General features: G+C 56.2%; 3 protein-coding genes across 3 annotated transcripts; all 3 read right to left on the bottom strand.

The window, feature by feature from the left end:
- Positions 1–178: 178 nt before the first annotated feature.
- On the bottom strand, positions 179–4,819 carry DCDC2B (doublecortin domain containing 2B). The gene is made up of 9 exons (XM_060622059.3): positions 4,551–4,819; positions 3,608–3,659; positions 3,072–3,148; positions 2,468–2,599; positions 2,033–2,179; positions 1,888–1,927; positions 1,104–1,335; positions 592–695; positions 179–394 (listed from the first exon to the last, which is right to left on the bottom strand). The coding sequence occupies exons 1-9, from the start codon at positions 4,817–4,819 to the stop codon at positions 179–181; spliced, it is 1,269 nt and encodes a 422-aa protein (XP_060478042.3).
- Positions 4,820–5,298: 479 nt separating this feature from the next.
- IQCC (IQ motif containing C) lies at positions 5,299–8,121 on the bottom strand. The gene is made up of 5 exons (XM_060622058.3): positions 7,898–8,121; positions 7,336–7,479; positions 6,841–7,105; positions 6,492–6,610; positions 5,299–6,371 (listed from the first exon to the last, which is right to left on the bottom strand). Exons 1-5 carry the CDS (start codon positions 7,937–7,939, stop codon positions 5,547–5,549), a joined length of 1,395 nt encoding a protein of 464 aa, XP_060478041.2. The 5' UTR covers positions 7,940–8,121; the 3' UTR covers positions 5,299–5,546.
- A 112-nt stretch (positions 8,122–8,233) lies between these two features.
- On the bottom strand, positions 8,234–12,512 carry CCDC28B (coiled-coil domain containing 28B). Its single transcript, XM_060622066.2, has 6 exons — positions 12,391–12,512; positions 10,954–11,144; positions 9,665–9,831; positions 9,344–9,537; positions 9,119–9,141; positions 8,234–8,425 (listed from the first exon to the last, which is right to left on the bottom strand). The coding sequence occupies exons 2-6, from the start codon at positions 11,115–11,117 to the stop codon at positions 8,371–8,373; spliced, it is 603 nt and encodes a 200-aa protein (XP_060478049.1). The 5' UTR covers positions 11,118–11,144; positions 12,391–12,512; the 3' UTR covers positions 8,234–8,370.
- Between the last annotated feature and the right edge of the window lie 279 nt (positions 12,513–12,791).

The following is a 12,791-nucleotide window of genomic DNA, read 5'->3' on the forward strand; positions in this document are numbered from 1 at the left end:
ACAGACCTACTCTCAAGTTTGTAGTCTCTCTTGGCTACAAAGGTTGATTGGCTCCTCTTCTCTCTGGCCAGATAATCCCTTAAGGACATGGCCTCCATGGCTAGGGCTGCTCTGTTCAAAGGAAAGTAAGACTAGGATGTGGGTTTAGGAGCAGAAGAGTGGGGCAGGGCTGAGGGGGCTACAGGGTATCCTGTGAGCCCAGGCGGGGCGCTGGGTCCCCTGGAACAGGCTGCTGGAGGCAAGGATAAATGGTGGCTGCAGAGTGGACGCCCCAGTTCCCGGCTGGAGCTGCTGGTGCCCAAGATGGCAGAGACAGGGCTGAGGCTGAGATCGCTGCCCCAGTCCCAGGCTGCTTTTCCAGGCACAGGGCCTCGTCCACCATCTGCGCTGCCCTCTGGAGGAGGCGGAAGGCCGTACATAATGGAGCATTAGCATCCCTTGTCTCCAGCCCTCAGCTGAAGTTTCTGACCCCAGGAAAGGAAGAGACTAGAAATTTGGATCTGCTTTTCATTTAACAAGGTAGGAGGTTGGGCTTGGAGAGTTCGATCTGCTTACAGCGCCAAGGGGGAACTGCTTCCAGCCCCGGCACACCTGATCCAAGGGTTCCTCTGCACAGGTGTCTTCATCATCTGGCACTTCCTGGGCCCCCGCTGTCTCCTTCCTTGGGTGGGGAGCCTCATATACTCCTTTGACTCCTGATGAGGGACGCAGTGCGGGCTGATGCCCAGGCTGAGGAGCCATCATTCCCTTGACCTTCTCTCCCAGCCCCTCCCCCTGCCCTCCCCTGAGCCTTGCTCCACGTTCCCTACTACCTCAGAGGATGGCAGCATAGCTCCCAGGCAGGCCTTTGGCCTCCATCCCTTTCAACCCCCCCACTGAAGTTTCAGTGCTTTGAGTTTCCCTGTGCCTCTTTCTGTATTGCCAGGTCCCTGCGAAGAGGCCAGGGACCGCATGTGCACACGGGGGAGCAGGAAAGATTTGTGCTGAGGTCAGGGCCGGCCCTGTACCCAGGCATTCTGCCCCCATAGGCCTCTCCCATGACAGCAGGGACCATCCTGGATCCCTGTCAGAGGGTGGGTGAGAGGGTCCCAGGGTCCCCTCACCTGATGGAAATGAGAGAGTGGGGAGCCTGCTTCTTGGCTGAATGGCCTGCTGGCGTCTGGCATGAAAAGCAGATGGCTCAATTTGGCTTGGCTCCTTTGTAGAGGGCTGGGTTGCCTGTGCCCCGTGGCCATGGGCCTGTAGAGGGAAGACTGGGCTTGGGCTGTGGGTGCTGGCTCTTCTTGCCTTCTCTCCTGCCAGGCCACGCTTGAATGCCCTTGGTGTCTGCGGGAGCTTGGGAGAGATGCCGTCCATCTTCATAGCTCCCTCCTGGCTCCCTCTTCCCATCAGGCTGCCTTATCCAGGGACAGAACAGCTGGTGCCTGGCACTCAAGAAGCCCAGTGAAGCCAGGCTGTGCCCCCGAGCCCCCCAGTGCTCACTGGCTCATCTTTTGGGAGGGCTCAGGTCTGGGATCAGCTGAGGAGCGGATAAGCTCCTTTGGATCTTGCTATGTCAGATATGCCAGTTTTTTCTCCCAGCATCCAACCTGGCAGAAAGGCTTTAGGACCAGCAACTCAGTCTAAAGATCTTCGTGGAGCCTGGTTGAGCTGTCTCTTAGACCAGGTTCTGGTCTGGCCCCTGCCACTCAATAATTGTGTCATCCTGCACAAATTAGTTCACTCCTTTGAACTTCAGTGTCTCCACTAGAAAATGGGAACGATAACCTCTGTTTCACAAGGTGACTGAGAGGACGCAGGGACATGTGGTGAGAGCCTGAGCTGGAGGAGAGGTCAGCCAGTCACCCCTCATCTTTCCTGCCTCCCGTGGCCTCCCCCATCACCTACCCACTGCTTGTGAGGCCTAGACTTTGGGTCTGGAGGGTGCCTGCAACAACAAAAAAGAAAAAGTTTATAGTAGGCAGAGAAAGGCATGGAATCAGGGTGGCTTCCGCTGCTCTACCCTGCTACCCACCGCCTCACACATACATACCAGCAGCCCCTGGGCAGTGAGGGGCTAGGCACCAGCAGCTCCAGATAGGGGAGGGCCTTGAACTCATCCTTTCCCACAGCCACATAGTAATGGCCATTCACCAGAGCCTCTCTTGCTGACAGTGGGAGCCCTTCCAGGGTGCAGAGTCTGGGAGAGAGAGGTAGGTGGGTAGGGGCCAGTAGACAAGATCCCTGTTCATATTTAGCAGACTGTGACGGGTTGGGTACAACTGTTCCAAGGTACCCTTTGGCCACTTGCCCTCTGGACATCTGGGCCAGTCTCCTAGGCTCTGCCCTGGCTCCAAGGGCTCAGCATAGAAGGAAGTGCCATTTGGGGAAACATGTTTTCTTTTGCCTTATTGTCCTTAAGGACAGCCGAAATCTGTAGAGAGATGCCCTCCAGGGACTTTTGGGTCTCCTCAGTCCCCATACTCACTTGCACACAGCTCCGGTCTGTAGTTTGGCCTTCTCAGTCAGGAGCTTCAACACTGTTTTCCAGTCCTCGCTGGCCGCCTGGGACAGCTTCAGGCTAAATGGGGGACTTAACAGGTCCCCATTCCTGAACACACTGGGACAAAGAGCAGCCTGGTAAGGAGAAGGGTCCCCAGCACTCCCCACGTATGAGAGGAAGAAGGGTAGCACAGGGCCAGAAAATGGTCTAAGAACATTGGTCCATTTTCACCCATCAGGCATGTTGGGACTTTTTTTTTTTTTTTTTTTTTTAACGTTTATTTATTTTTGAGACAGAGAGAGACAGAGCATGAATGGGGGAGGGTCAGAGAGAGAGGGAGACACAGAATCAGAAACAGGCTCCAGGCTCAGAGTGGTCAGCAGAGCCCGACGCGGGGCTCGAACTCACGGACCGTGAGATCATGACCTGAGCCGAAGTCAGCCGCTCAACCGACTGAGCCACCCAGGCGCCCCATGTTGGGACTTTTTATATCCCCACCAGAGACCAGGGGCTTCTGGAACAATCCCACCCACATCTTGGTCTTACTGAAACAAAATCTGTGCTCCTGCTCCCCGACACCAGCACTCACTGGATATAGCAGGGGGAACCTGCCGGTGGTCGTGGTCCACAGGTCCCATCACATGGGCAGTGAGTCTCAGGAGGATCCTGAAACCCAAGTCAGGCCCTCAGATCAGAAGACAGTTGAGGCCTTTGGTTAGGGGTGGGTTCGTCTGAGGTGGGTAGGGTGGTTGAAGGAGGGGACAAGGAGGGATGGGACTGGTCACACCTTTCACCAAAGGGAGCTTCTCCCTCCCTGAAGTCACATCCCAACCATCCCCTTGCCCTCGTGTGTTTTACAGCTTCCTTTTTCCTTTGGGGACCACAACCTGGAGGTAAAGGGAGAGGCTGGGAAAGGAGCAAGGGATAGCATCTTGAAATCCTGCACCCCAGGAAGGGTAGCAGCTGGCTCCAGAGAGGGTGTGGAGAGTGCCCCGCCTCCCAGCAGCAGATCCTGCTACTTCCAGGGCCCCTGACTTCCCAGACCGAACTGGGAACAATCCCAAGAGCAGGGAGAAGACAGAGGGCTAGAAGCCAGCACCCACCCACCCACCCACCCCCACTCACTGATAGTCTGCTGCTCTTTCCACCTGGAGCCTTCTGTCCAGGGGGTAAATAGCTGAAAAGACAGATGGGTCACAGGTCATCTCGGGAGCCTGGGACCTCAACACCCTGCTAGCTGCCAGAGTGAGGGTCTGGGGCTCAGCTTAGCAGGTATCCATTCCCACTGGGCCAGTCTCAAGACACCTCAGTCCAAAAACATCCTGGCCTTTGAGCCTGCCTTAGGGCCCTGCATCAGGCTGACCACCCAGACCGGGGTCTCAGACACAAACCATTAAGATTAAAGGTCAAGAGAAACTAGTTCATTAAGCATCTTACTGTAGCTCAGAAGTTTTCTCATTCATGAGGTTTTATCTCATTTTCTAGAAGACTGAAAGCTAAGTACTCACCTAAAGTAACACAGAAGTAACAGGTGACAGGGCCCAGGTTCTAAGTCTGAATGACTTCCCACCCCTTGCTCCTTATGCTACCATCAACAGCTCAGTAGCACCTGGAAGCTCAGATGCTCAAATTCTTTTCCCATCTTGGAAGGCATGGCCCCACCCTGCAAAGGGGGTGGCCCCAGCTCAGTGGGGAACATAGGAGACCTAATCACAGCAAGGAGGAAGTGCTAGATGGATTTAAGTGTTTGGTGGTGATGGTGGTAGAATCCAATCAAGAGCCTTTGGAAAAAGGGGCTCAACCTGCTGGACAATGTTCTGGTCCTGCCGGTGGTGGGCATGAACATCAGACTTCACCCAGAGCCATGACTCCACTATTTGTTGGGTACTCTTAGGCAGGTTTCCTTGATTGTCTTCTAAAGAACAGGGATAAGACCACCTCCTGCGTAGGGCTGCCATATTCCAGAAGAGAACACGTAAAGTGCCTGTACGTACATAGTACTGAACACGTGCTACTGTGCTTGCAATTACCTCCCTCCCAAGGCCCTAAGCAGCCCCAGCCCACTCACTGCAGCTTGCGGAATCTTTCAAAGCCAGCAGCCACATACTGCCCTCCGTTCTGCAGGTCCGCCAGGTCCGTGACAGGATGGCCATGACGAGGCGTATAGAGGGCCCGCACAGCCACTGGGGCCTGCACAGCCGATGTCACCTCACAGAGGAAGGTCTCCAGGGTGGGAAAGCGGCGTTGACTCACCACCAGCTGGCAGCCTGGGGAGAAGGGGTCCCCATTCCGGTATACCACTACCCTCTTGGCTGCTGGATTGCCACCACCAGCCATAGTGTGTCCTCGGCAAGAGACGCGGAGCTGTTGCCAGGCAACTAGGCAGGCTGGGAGCAGTGCCAATCAGAGGTGGAGTCCTGCACCCTCGCCCAGGAAGGTGGGGAGAGACTCCGCAGGAGCATCTGTTTGTGTTCAGGGTCTCATCCAGCCACACAGAGTAGGGTGGATCTGATCACTATACTGGAAGGGAACACCCTGGGGCTCAGTGAGGGAGGCAATGGTGGAGACTGCACTGAGACACAGATGTTCCGATACTGGATAGAGGGAGGAATTCTCTGAAGCTCTCTGCCACCCTGCAGCCCAAGGGCTGAGCTCAAAGGTGGGTCAGCTTTGGGGACTGTTCCTAAGGATGGCCAGTCTGCCCCCGGACTGTGGTTCCCAGCCAGCCCTGGGGAAGATGCCCCATGCCAGCAGGAAAGGAACACGTGGGCCCCAGTGTCTGTCCTAAACAGAGGCAGAAGACAAATACAGCCAGGTGCAGAAGCCAAGAAAAACCTTTATTCTCCACCAGGCTCCCCACTTTACTTATCCCAGGTAACTCCCTGCCCCCAAATTTGGAGTAAGCCACAGGCGGAAGATGAAAGAGTATCCTTCTCCCACCCCTCCCTATACCAGTGCCAGCTCTCTGCTCCAGCTTCTCTTGGCCCCATGAGCCACCAATGGCCAAGGGCAGGAGGTAGAGCTAGTACCAGGGAGCAAGGATGAGGCCCTGGCTCCCCAGGGTCTAGCCTGGTGGTCCTGTTTTCCATGGCTTGTCCTTCCAGTGGTCCTCTCCTGTGTGGGCAGACTCTGTCAAAGACAGTTTCTTAGGTGGCCTCGATCGCCATGGTACAGCCCTCTGGTTTGTCGATTGTTCATGGCTAGGTTCACTGGAGGTTCTATCTCTGGAGCTTTTCTCCCTAGGGATCTGGCCCTTGGGTGGTTTAGTCTCCCAGAGATCCTGGCCACCATGCTCTGCCAAGGTCTCATCCCAGATGCCACGGTCCTCTGAGAGGTCCAACTCTCGTGGCCTAGCTCTTTGGCAATCAGGCTCTTCGCATTCTGGCTTTCTGGGAGACTTATCCTCAATATCCGGGTCCTCACCGAGTGTGGGCACCTGCATCCTGGCTTTTTCAGAACAGTAGCCCCTAGGTTCGAGGCCTTTGGGGATCTGGTCCTCCGGGACTCTCATCAACTGCAGGCAGGGCCCTCCACGGTGTGGCTCTCTAGTGAGCCTGTTCTCTAAGGCCTGGTTATTGGATAGTGTGGGCAGCTGTGCTCTAGCCCTCCTGTTGCATGGATCCCTGTGCTTGCCCCCAGCAGTGGTTTTGTCTGTAGTGGCCAGGCTTTCCAGGGACTTGTGGGGTTGTGATTTCAGCCTCCAGGAGGAGTTATCTACATGGTCCGGGTCTTTAATGGTCCTGTCTCTGTAGAACTTGTCTTTCAGTGGTGGGCTTGTTTGTGACCCAGCCCTCACACAGGTCTGAGCCCTGTGGTCTGGGCACATGCTGGGCTTGTCTCTCATCTGGCTCGCCTCCGGGGATGTCAGTGTCTGTTTGAGAATTAGGTACTGTTGGGGAAGAGAAAAGACACTGTACCAGGCAGGACTGTCTGAGCATAGCAGGAGGCTTTTCCCTAACCTCCTCCCTTGGCCCTAAATGTGCAGAAAAGGCTTCAAATTAGTGGCTACCTCCTTACGGCTATTGATGGCCTGTTGTAGCCACAGCAGTTCCATGGCCAAGTGGCTGTGGTGGTACTGGAGTTCCTGAAGCTTGGTCTGGCTGTGGGGCAGTCCTGGACCTACAGCTTCTGTGAAGGAGGGAGGGAAAAAGGGAGAAGGCTTTTAGGGGTATACACTGGGCACTGGCCTATCCTTTGGCCCTGACACTCTCCTCCTGCCCACCCCTAAGTTGCCCTTAACCAGACATCGGGAAGAAGAGAGATGCAGCTTATCTAGCACAAGCCTTTGGCGTTTCAGATGGGAAAGCTAAGGCTCAGAGAGCGTCAGGGGTTTGCCCTCAGTCTAGGCAGAGAGGTACCTGGGTTTTCCATCCCTGACATAGCTCTGGTCTCGTCTTGGCTGGGATTCCTGGCTTGCCTGCTGTGCTCATCCTGAGGCGGGGGACTGTCACCTCTGCAGGGAAGACTTCCCGAGTTTGCTGAGCTCTGTCCTGATTGCTTCAGCATCATCTCCCCAAAGACAGCTTCTCTCTCAGGTTCTTTACATGAGAAGCGGCCCCGCCATTGCTGTTCTGGATTTGGTGCCCTCTCTTGGGGTTTACAGGTCCGATGGGATTTTGCTTTCTGAGAAAACAGAAGTAGGAGAACCCGACAGCTAAACCTTCCAAATTTCTGGGTGCCAAGATTTAGCGTATAAGGCAGTAAGGACTAAGGACTGGGATATGAGGAGTGGAGTCTGCTGGTACTTCCACTGAGAAAAACTTGTCAACAGGAAGGGTGGTTTCTACCGTTTCCTCGAATCCCCTGCCCAGGTCCCTCCTTTCCCTCCCTTCTTCCACTGGGGTGTGTACTACCTCTGGGAGAAACTGGGGCCTGGGAATCCAACCCTCTGTCCACTGAAGCGTGCCCAGGTCACCCTCGATTTCGCGTACAACAGCCTCATACTCATCTCGCAGTCTCTGGATGTGGCGTCGGACCAAGAAACCCCGGACGCAGGCCTGGTGTGGAGAATAAGGGGAAAGAAAACGCTTATCACTGCAAAAGTGGGGGGATTCCTGGAGGATTCTCCTGGAGAGCTCATCCCAGTGACTCTAAGAAGGGACCTGGCCGCGGGAAAAGGATAGGTGACGCTGTCAGATCAGTCTCCGGGGGTTCAAGGGAGGATGCTGGACTGGATCCCCCTCTTCGATTTGAGGCCCTTCCCGCCACTTGCTGGATCCCGCAGGAACGTGTGGTGCGAGTGGAAGGCCGGTGGGGGCCCGTGGGTCCCAGCATTCGTCAGGGCGGTGGGGATGGGTCGGTAACTCCGGAGGCGGGCACGAGGGTAGGTGGCCGAACGTGGTAGCTTCATCTCGTTCGAAGACCCCAGTCCGAGACCCCGTGGTGGGAATCATGCACTCCCAGCCCGCTCCGCACCTGCAGCACCGACACCCCGCGAAGCAACCGCTCTCGCTCCATCCGGGCGCCAACGGACCGGCCGCCTACCGCGCGCCTGCGCCGTGCGTCACTAGTCCGCGCCGCGCAAGGCCCCGCCCCCGCCGTCTCCACGGCAACCTTGCTCCTCCCGCGGTGGCCGCCAGGTCCTGGCACCTGCCTCCAACTCCAGCTTCCAGAACTACGCTGGGAATTCCAGCTCCTGAGCGGTTCCGCCTAAACCAGTGTGTCTCGCAGCGGTGTCTCTGCGGAGGCCCGGGCCTGCGGTCCCCGGCCGAGCAAAGGCGCAAGGAGGGGAGGGAGCACACGGAGCCGGTGTCTTTCTTTCTGGTTTAATTTCATCCAGCGCCCCCCTCCCCCATAGCACCTGGGGGGCCGCGGAATACCCGATCGAGTTCGTAAAAAGTCACAGTTTGAAGGGAATGAGAGAGGCAGTCTGGTCCTGGGTCCGACACCTACACAGCTGACTGCTCCTCAGGCTCGGCATTCTCGGCCAGGTGCAACTTCTGTCTGTGCCAGTCAAGGATTGCGATGCCTTGGACCCCCGTCTTTCCAGCCCTGTCTCCCCATCCTAAACAGGCTTAGTTTCCTCAATTGCACAAAGGGGTAGGGGCGAAGGACTCAGGTGGTCTGTGGTCCAGGTTGCAGTCCACACCTGCCCTTCTTCCTGGGTGGCTTCCCTCCCCTCCCACCAGCCCCCTCCCCCTCCCCCTCCCGCCTGCTCTTTCCCTCTAGATCATGCAGTTACATGCACCCGCACTACTTCTGGCTGAGACTAGATGCGGAGATCATCTAAATCAGTGAAAAATAATTGTTGAATGTTGAAAAAGTAGAAAGACATCAGGCAAGTTTTGCCATGGTGTCAGTAAAGTACTTGCAAAGATTTTCTGCCAACGTGGGGCTTGAACTCGTGTTCCTGAGATCAAGAGTACCCTGCTCTACCGACTGAGCCAGCCAGGGGCCTCACTTGCAGAGATTTTCATAAGTAGATAAATCACATTCCCTGCAATGGCTTTTCTCCTGATATTCGGGAGAACTCTGCGTGGGGGCAGTTTGTGGCCAATTCTGCTTTAGCAGGACTGAAAGGGGAGATGTTGGTTATATTGTACATACTCCTAGAGGGTGGTGAGGAGAAGAAAACTGATTTCTTCTGTGGGAGGTGGGGACACGTGTACATGCTGCAAGGTCCCTTGAAAAGGATACATAGAGTTACTAAGATCTTCCAGCTGTCAACAGAGAGAAAAGGAGGTTTCTGTCAGGAGAGGCACCAGGCCCAGACCCAGATGCTTTTCCAGCCATCTTCTGGTGGGGGTTGAGGCTCCATGCACCCCCCAGCTTTTCACCCCGGGTCCAGGACTAGTCTTAGGATGATGTACCTCCCCCACCCTCTAATGTCCCCAAGAACCAAAGCACCCAGCCCTGACCCACATTGCTAAGCAGCTGGTCCAGGTTTCGGTCGGCCATCGTCTTCTTCTGCTCCTCTGGCAGTCCCTCAGTGACCCCGTCCTCTTCCTCCTCCTCTTCCTCCTCTTCCCCACACACGTCTAGGCTGAAGTGCAGCCGGGCCAGCTTCTCCTGCATCTCCCGCACGTGCTCCAACTGCTCAAAGGAGCATTCCTTCCCTGGACAACACCTGTCTGAGCCCTGGGAGCAGCTTGGGACCCTGGCCCCAGCCACCGCCCAGAGACCAGGCCCTCCAGCCGTGTCTGCCCCTGCCCCCACCCTCTCAGCCCAGCCCATGGGACTCACCGAAGGCCTGCAGCCGGCCTGAATGAAAATCATTGAGCAGGTTCAACAGTCCCCCCTCCATCTCATAGACGTCCGTCCCCTCGGTCAGAAACGAGTGCTGCAGCGGGGTGCCTGCAGAGCCACCCCCACTTCCGGCCAGCACCGGGCGGCATTTCTCCTTGCCTACCCTGGGTGGGGTGGGCATGGACCATGGTCACAGGGTGGGGGCGGCCGGGTACCCCAAAGTCTTTTATGCCATCTGTCTATGCACTAATTCATCTTCCTATCTACTCCCGACCATAAAGGGATGTTTGTTCTTCTCTTCTACCCTGGCACCAGGATTGGGAAGGGAAGGGAGCGGGTGAGGAGGGGTAGGCAGAAGAGGTCAAAAGAAGTCTTTTTCTGCAGATGACACTCATAGCCAGAACCATGCCTGGAAGGCGGCTTTGGGGTTCTCGTCTGAGCCCTGCACTCATTCCTCCCGTGGCTTTGGGTGAATCACTTGTCCTCACTGGGGACAGTTACTCCTTATTGCCACTAGAGCCCTCTTACCTCCCCCAAAAATGTCTTTCTGCGCTCCCCTTCTATTTCAAACCGGTTTTGAATTTTCTTTGTCCCCAGGAAAACACTGAAGGACCCTTCCCAGTCTGCCCCTCCCTTACCCACCAGAACCTTCTCTTCTGTCTCATTTCTTCTGTTCCTGCTCCAGCCCTGAGCTTCAGTGACACCCTACTGTGGTCATCCCCAGCCATATCTCTTGGGCAGGTAGTGTGCAAAGCCACAGGGAGGCACAGTAATGGGAGAAAGAACACCTGGTGTTTAGCGGGACACTAACAGGGACACATTTAGGGTAAGGTGTAAATTCCCTACCATTAAGAAAAATTAAGCAGAAAATTCAAATTGTACTTCTGAGCATCCCCTTACCATCTCCTGCTCCATGACACTCCAGGGCCCCCAACCACCTGTGATTCTGGGAACCTTCCAGGCAATATATTTCTTCTGTACTTATGTCAGGCAAGCCCTTCAGCTTAGACATTGTCTCTGCCCGGTGTGCCCCACAGCCTGTCACTTTCCAGCAGCACTGCTCACTCCTTGCTGAGGGCATCAGCACAGTGTGGGATCCCAGTGACCCATCTAGCCTTTTCCCTACACTGAGGGCAAGGACTGGGTCTGAGGCATCTCTGAGTTCTTAGTCCAAGGGAAGGCATCAATCATTGCAAAGTAACTAGGCTAAGGTTGGGTTTACTTCCTTCCCACAAGGCTTGAGTTGGGGTCCCTCCCTCCTTGCCCTACTTTTCTTCTGTACCCACCTCTTGAACTTGGCTCGCTGCTTGGGGGATGGCAGATGAGGGAGTCCCAGGGCTAAGGAGCCGCTGTGGCTGGTGGGCACAGGGACCCTTCGTAATGTGCCCGGGGCCTGGGCTGGCTGGGTCAGGCAGGGCTTGGGACTCCTTTTCTTCTTCTTGTCCTCCATTGGATGCTGGCTGAGCCTCAGGACCCACTGAAACGACGAGAGGCTAAGTCGTCACTTCCCCCAGCAACCCCTGAGAGCTGCAAAGGAAGGGCCCTGGGAACTTCTAACTGTCCCCTCATACCAACTGGGACCTCTGTCCCCTTCTCTGTCAAGTATGGGCAGGGCCAGATGTCGGCGCCTCACTGCTAGGGTCTTGGATGTGTATGTGAAGGACCTTCCGTGGCCCATCCCAGGTCTCCCACCTGCCCTCCAGCCCTAACTGAAAACCTGAGCCCTGCATAAAAGGGCTGGACCAGACACCGTTCCTCTGGGATTTCCTGTCCCAGGAGCTGAGGGGGCGGACCTGAGAGAGGAAACACGGAGGGGAGGGGCAGGGTGGATGTGAGCTGGCAGGAGAGGCCAGTTGAGGATTAGGGGTGTCTTAACTAGACCTTCTTCTATTTAATCGGCTGTCCAGGCAGATGCTGACAAACCCTGTCAGCAAAGGGTGGTGACCAAGGTGTGGGTGGGGGCGCCTGGGAAGACCTCGGTGTCAGGCAGTGGATGGGGGACGGAGGGAGAAGCCACAGCCTGCGGGACAGGGTTCACTGTGGGTTCCGCTACTTCTACGCTGGCATCCCTCCTCTTCCGCCCACCCCCAACCGCGAACATCAGGCAACTCCCAGAAGTTCCCTGGGACAGGCTTCCTGCTGCTTCACCGTCCCCGGTCAGAAAGGCCCTGCTCCGCTTCAGCTGCAGCCAGGGTGGGGTGGGTGGTCGGGCAGCTGGCTGTCTTGGCCTCCAACAATGGCTGCGCCTGTGGCTGGTACCGCTCAGCCTCCGGTCCAGCTCCACCCCCTAAGTCTCAGGTCTGCCGAGGTCCTCCCGATGGAGGCCCGGGGCCCTTTACAGGGGCTTTCCCCAGCTGCTCACTCCAGGCTGCAGCCACCAAGCCCGCGTCTGCACTCTAGGATGGTGGCGGTGGCACTGGGGGCATAAGCATTGAAATTGGCACCCGGCTGGCTGGTCCCCAGGGGGTGTGTGGTGGAGAGGAGATAGGAGCACGTCCTCTGCCATGCGTTGCTGCAGCTTGGCCCAGTTAAAGTCTTGATAGAAGAGCAGGAGCCCCTGCTTCCCAGGAATGGCTGGGGGCCACCTGGGATCTGTTTCCTACACTCAGTCTTCAAAGCCGTGTGCCAAAGGGATCCCTCAGCTGGGGAGCCAGGATCCTAAATGCAGCATCGGACCCGCGATGTTCCACACCCCCCCCACACCCCGGAAGCGGGCAACTGACCTGGAGGTTTGGGGTCTGGAGTGAGGCAGAAGCGTGGTTCCCTCCGCCCTTAGCGCTCCCGTCCTAGGGAACTGAGCGTGTGGAAGCAGAGCTTGCAGGAGGTAATTTGCATTTAAAGAGAAAGTGACCTTTTTTTAGTGCTTGGGAGATGGGAGGAGCCTACAACAGTTACCAGGCTGCCCCTCTCACTGGACTTTACCTGCCCACCCGAACTAAGGTGGCTATGTTTGTTGTGTGATGGCAATCTAAAAATCTCACTTTTTCATCAGTTTTGGGGAGAAGTTACAGTCCCTTACAAAATGGTGCTGGCTTTGTCAGAAGGCCAGGGTGGAGGGATATGGATGGGGGGGGGGGGGGGAGAAAATGGACAGACACATGTAAAATATATATAAACATACAAG

This window comes from Panthera onca, chromosome C1, assembly GCF_046562875.1.
Source record: "Panthera onca isolate mPanOnc1 chromosome C1, mPanOnc1 haplotype 2, whole genome shotgun sequence".
NCBI classification, from domain to species: Eukaryota; Metazoa; Chordata; class Mammalia; order Carnivora; family Felidae; genus Panthera; species Panthera onca.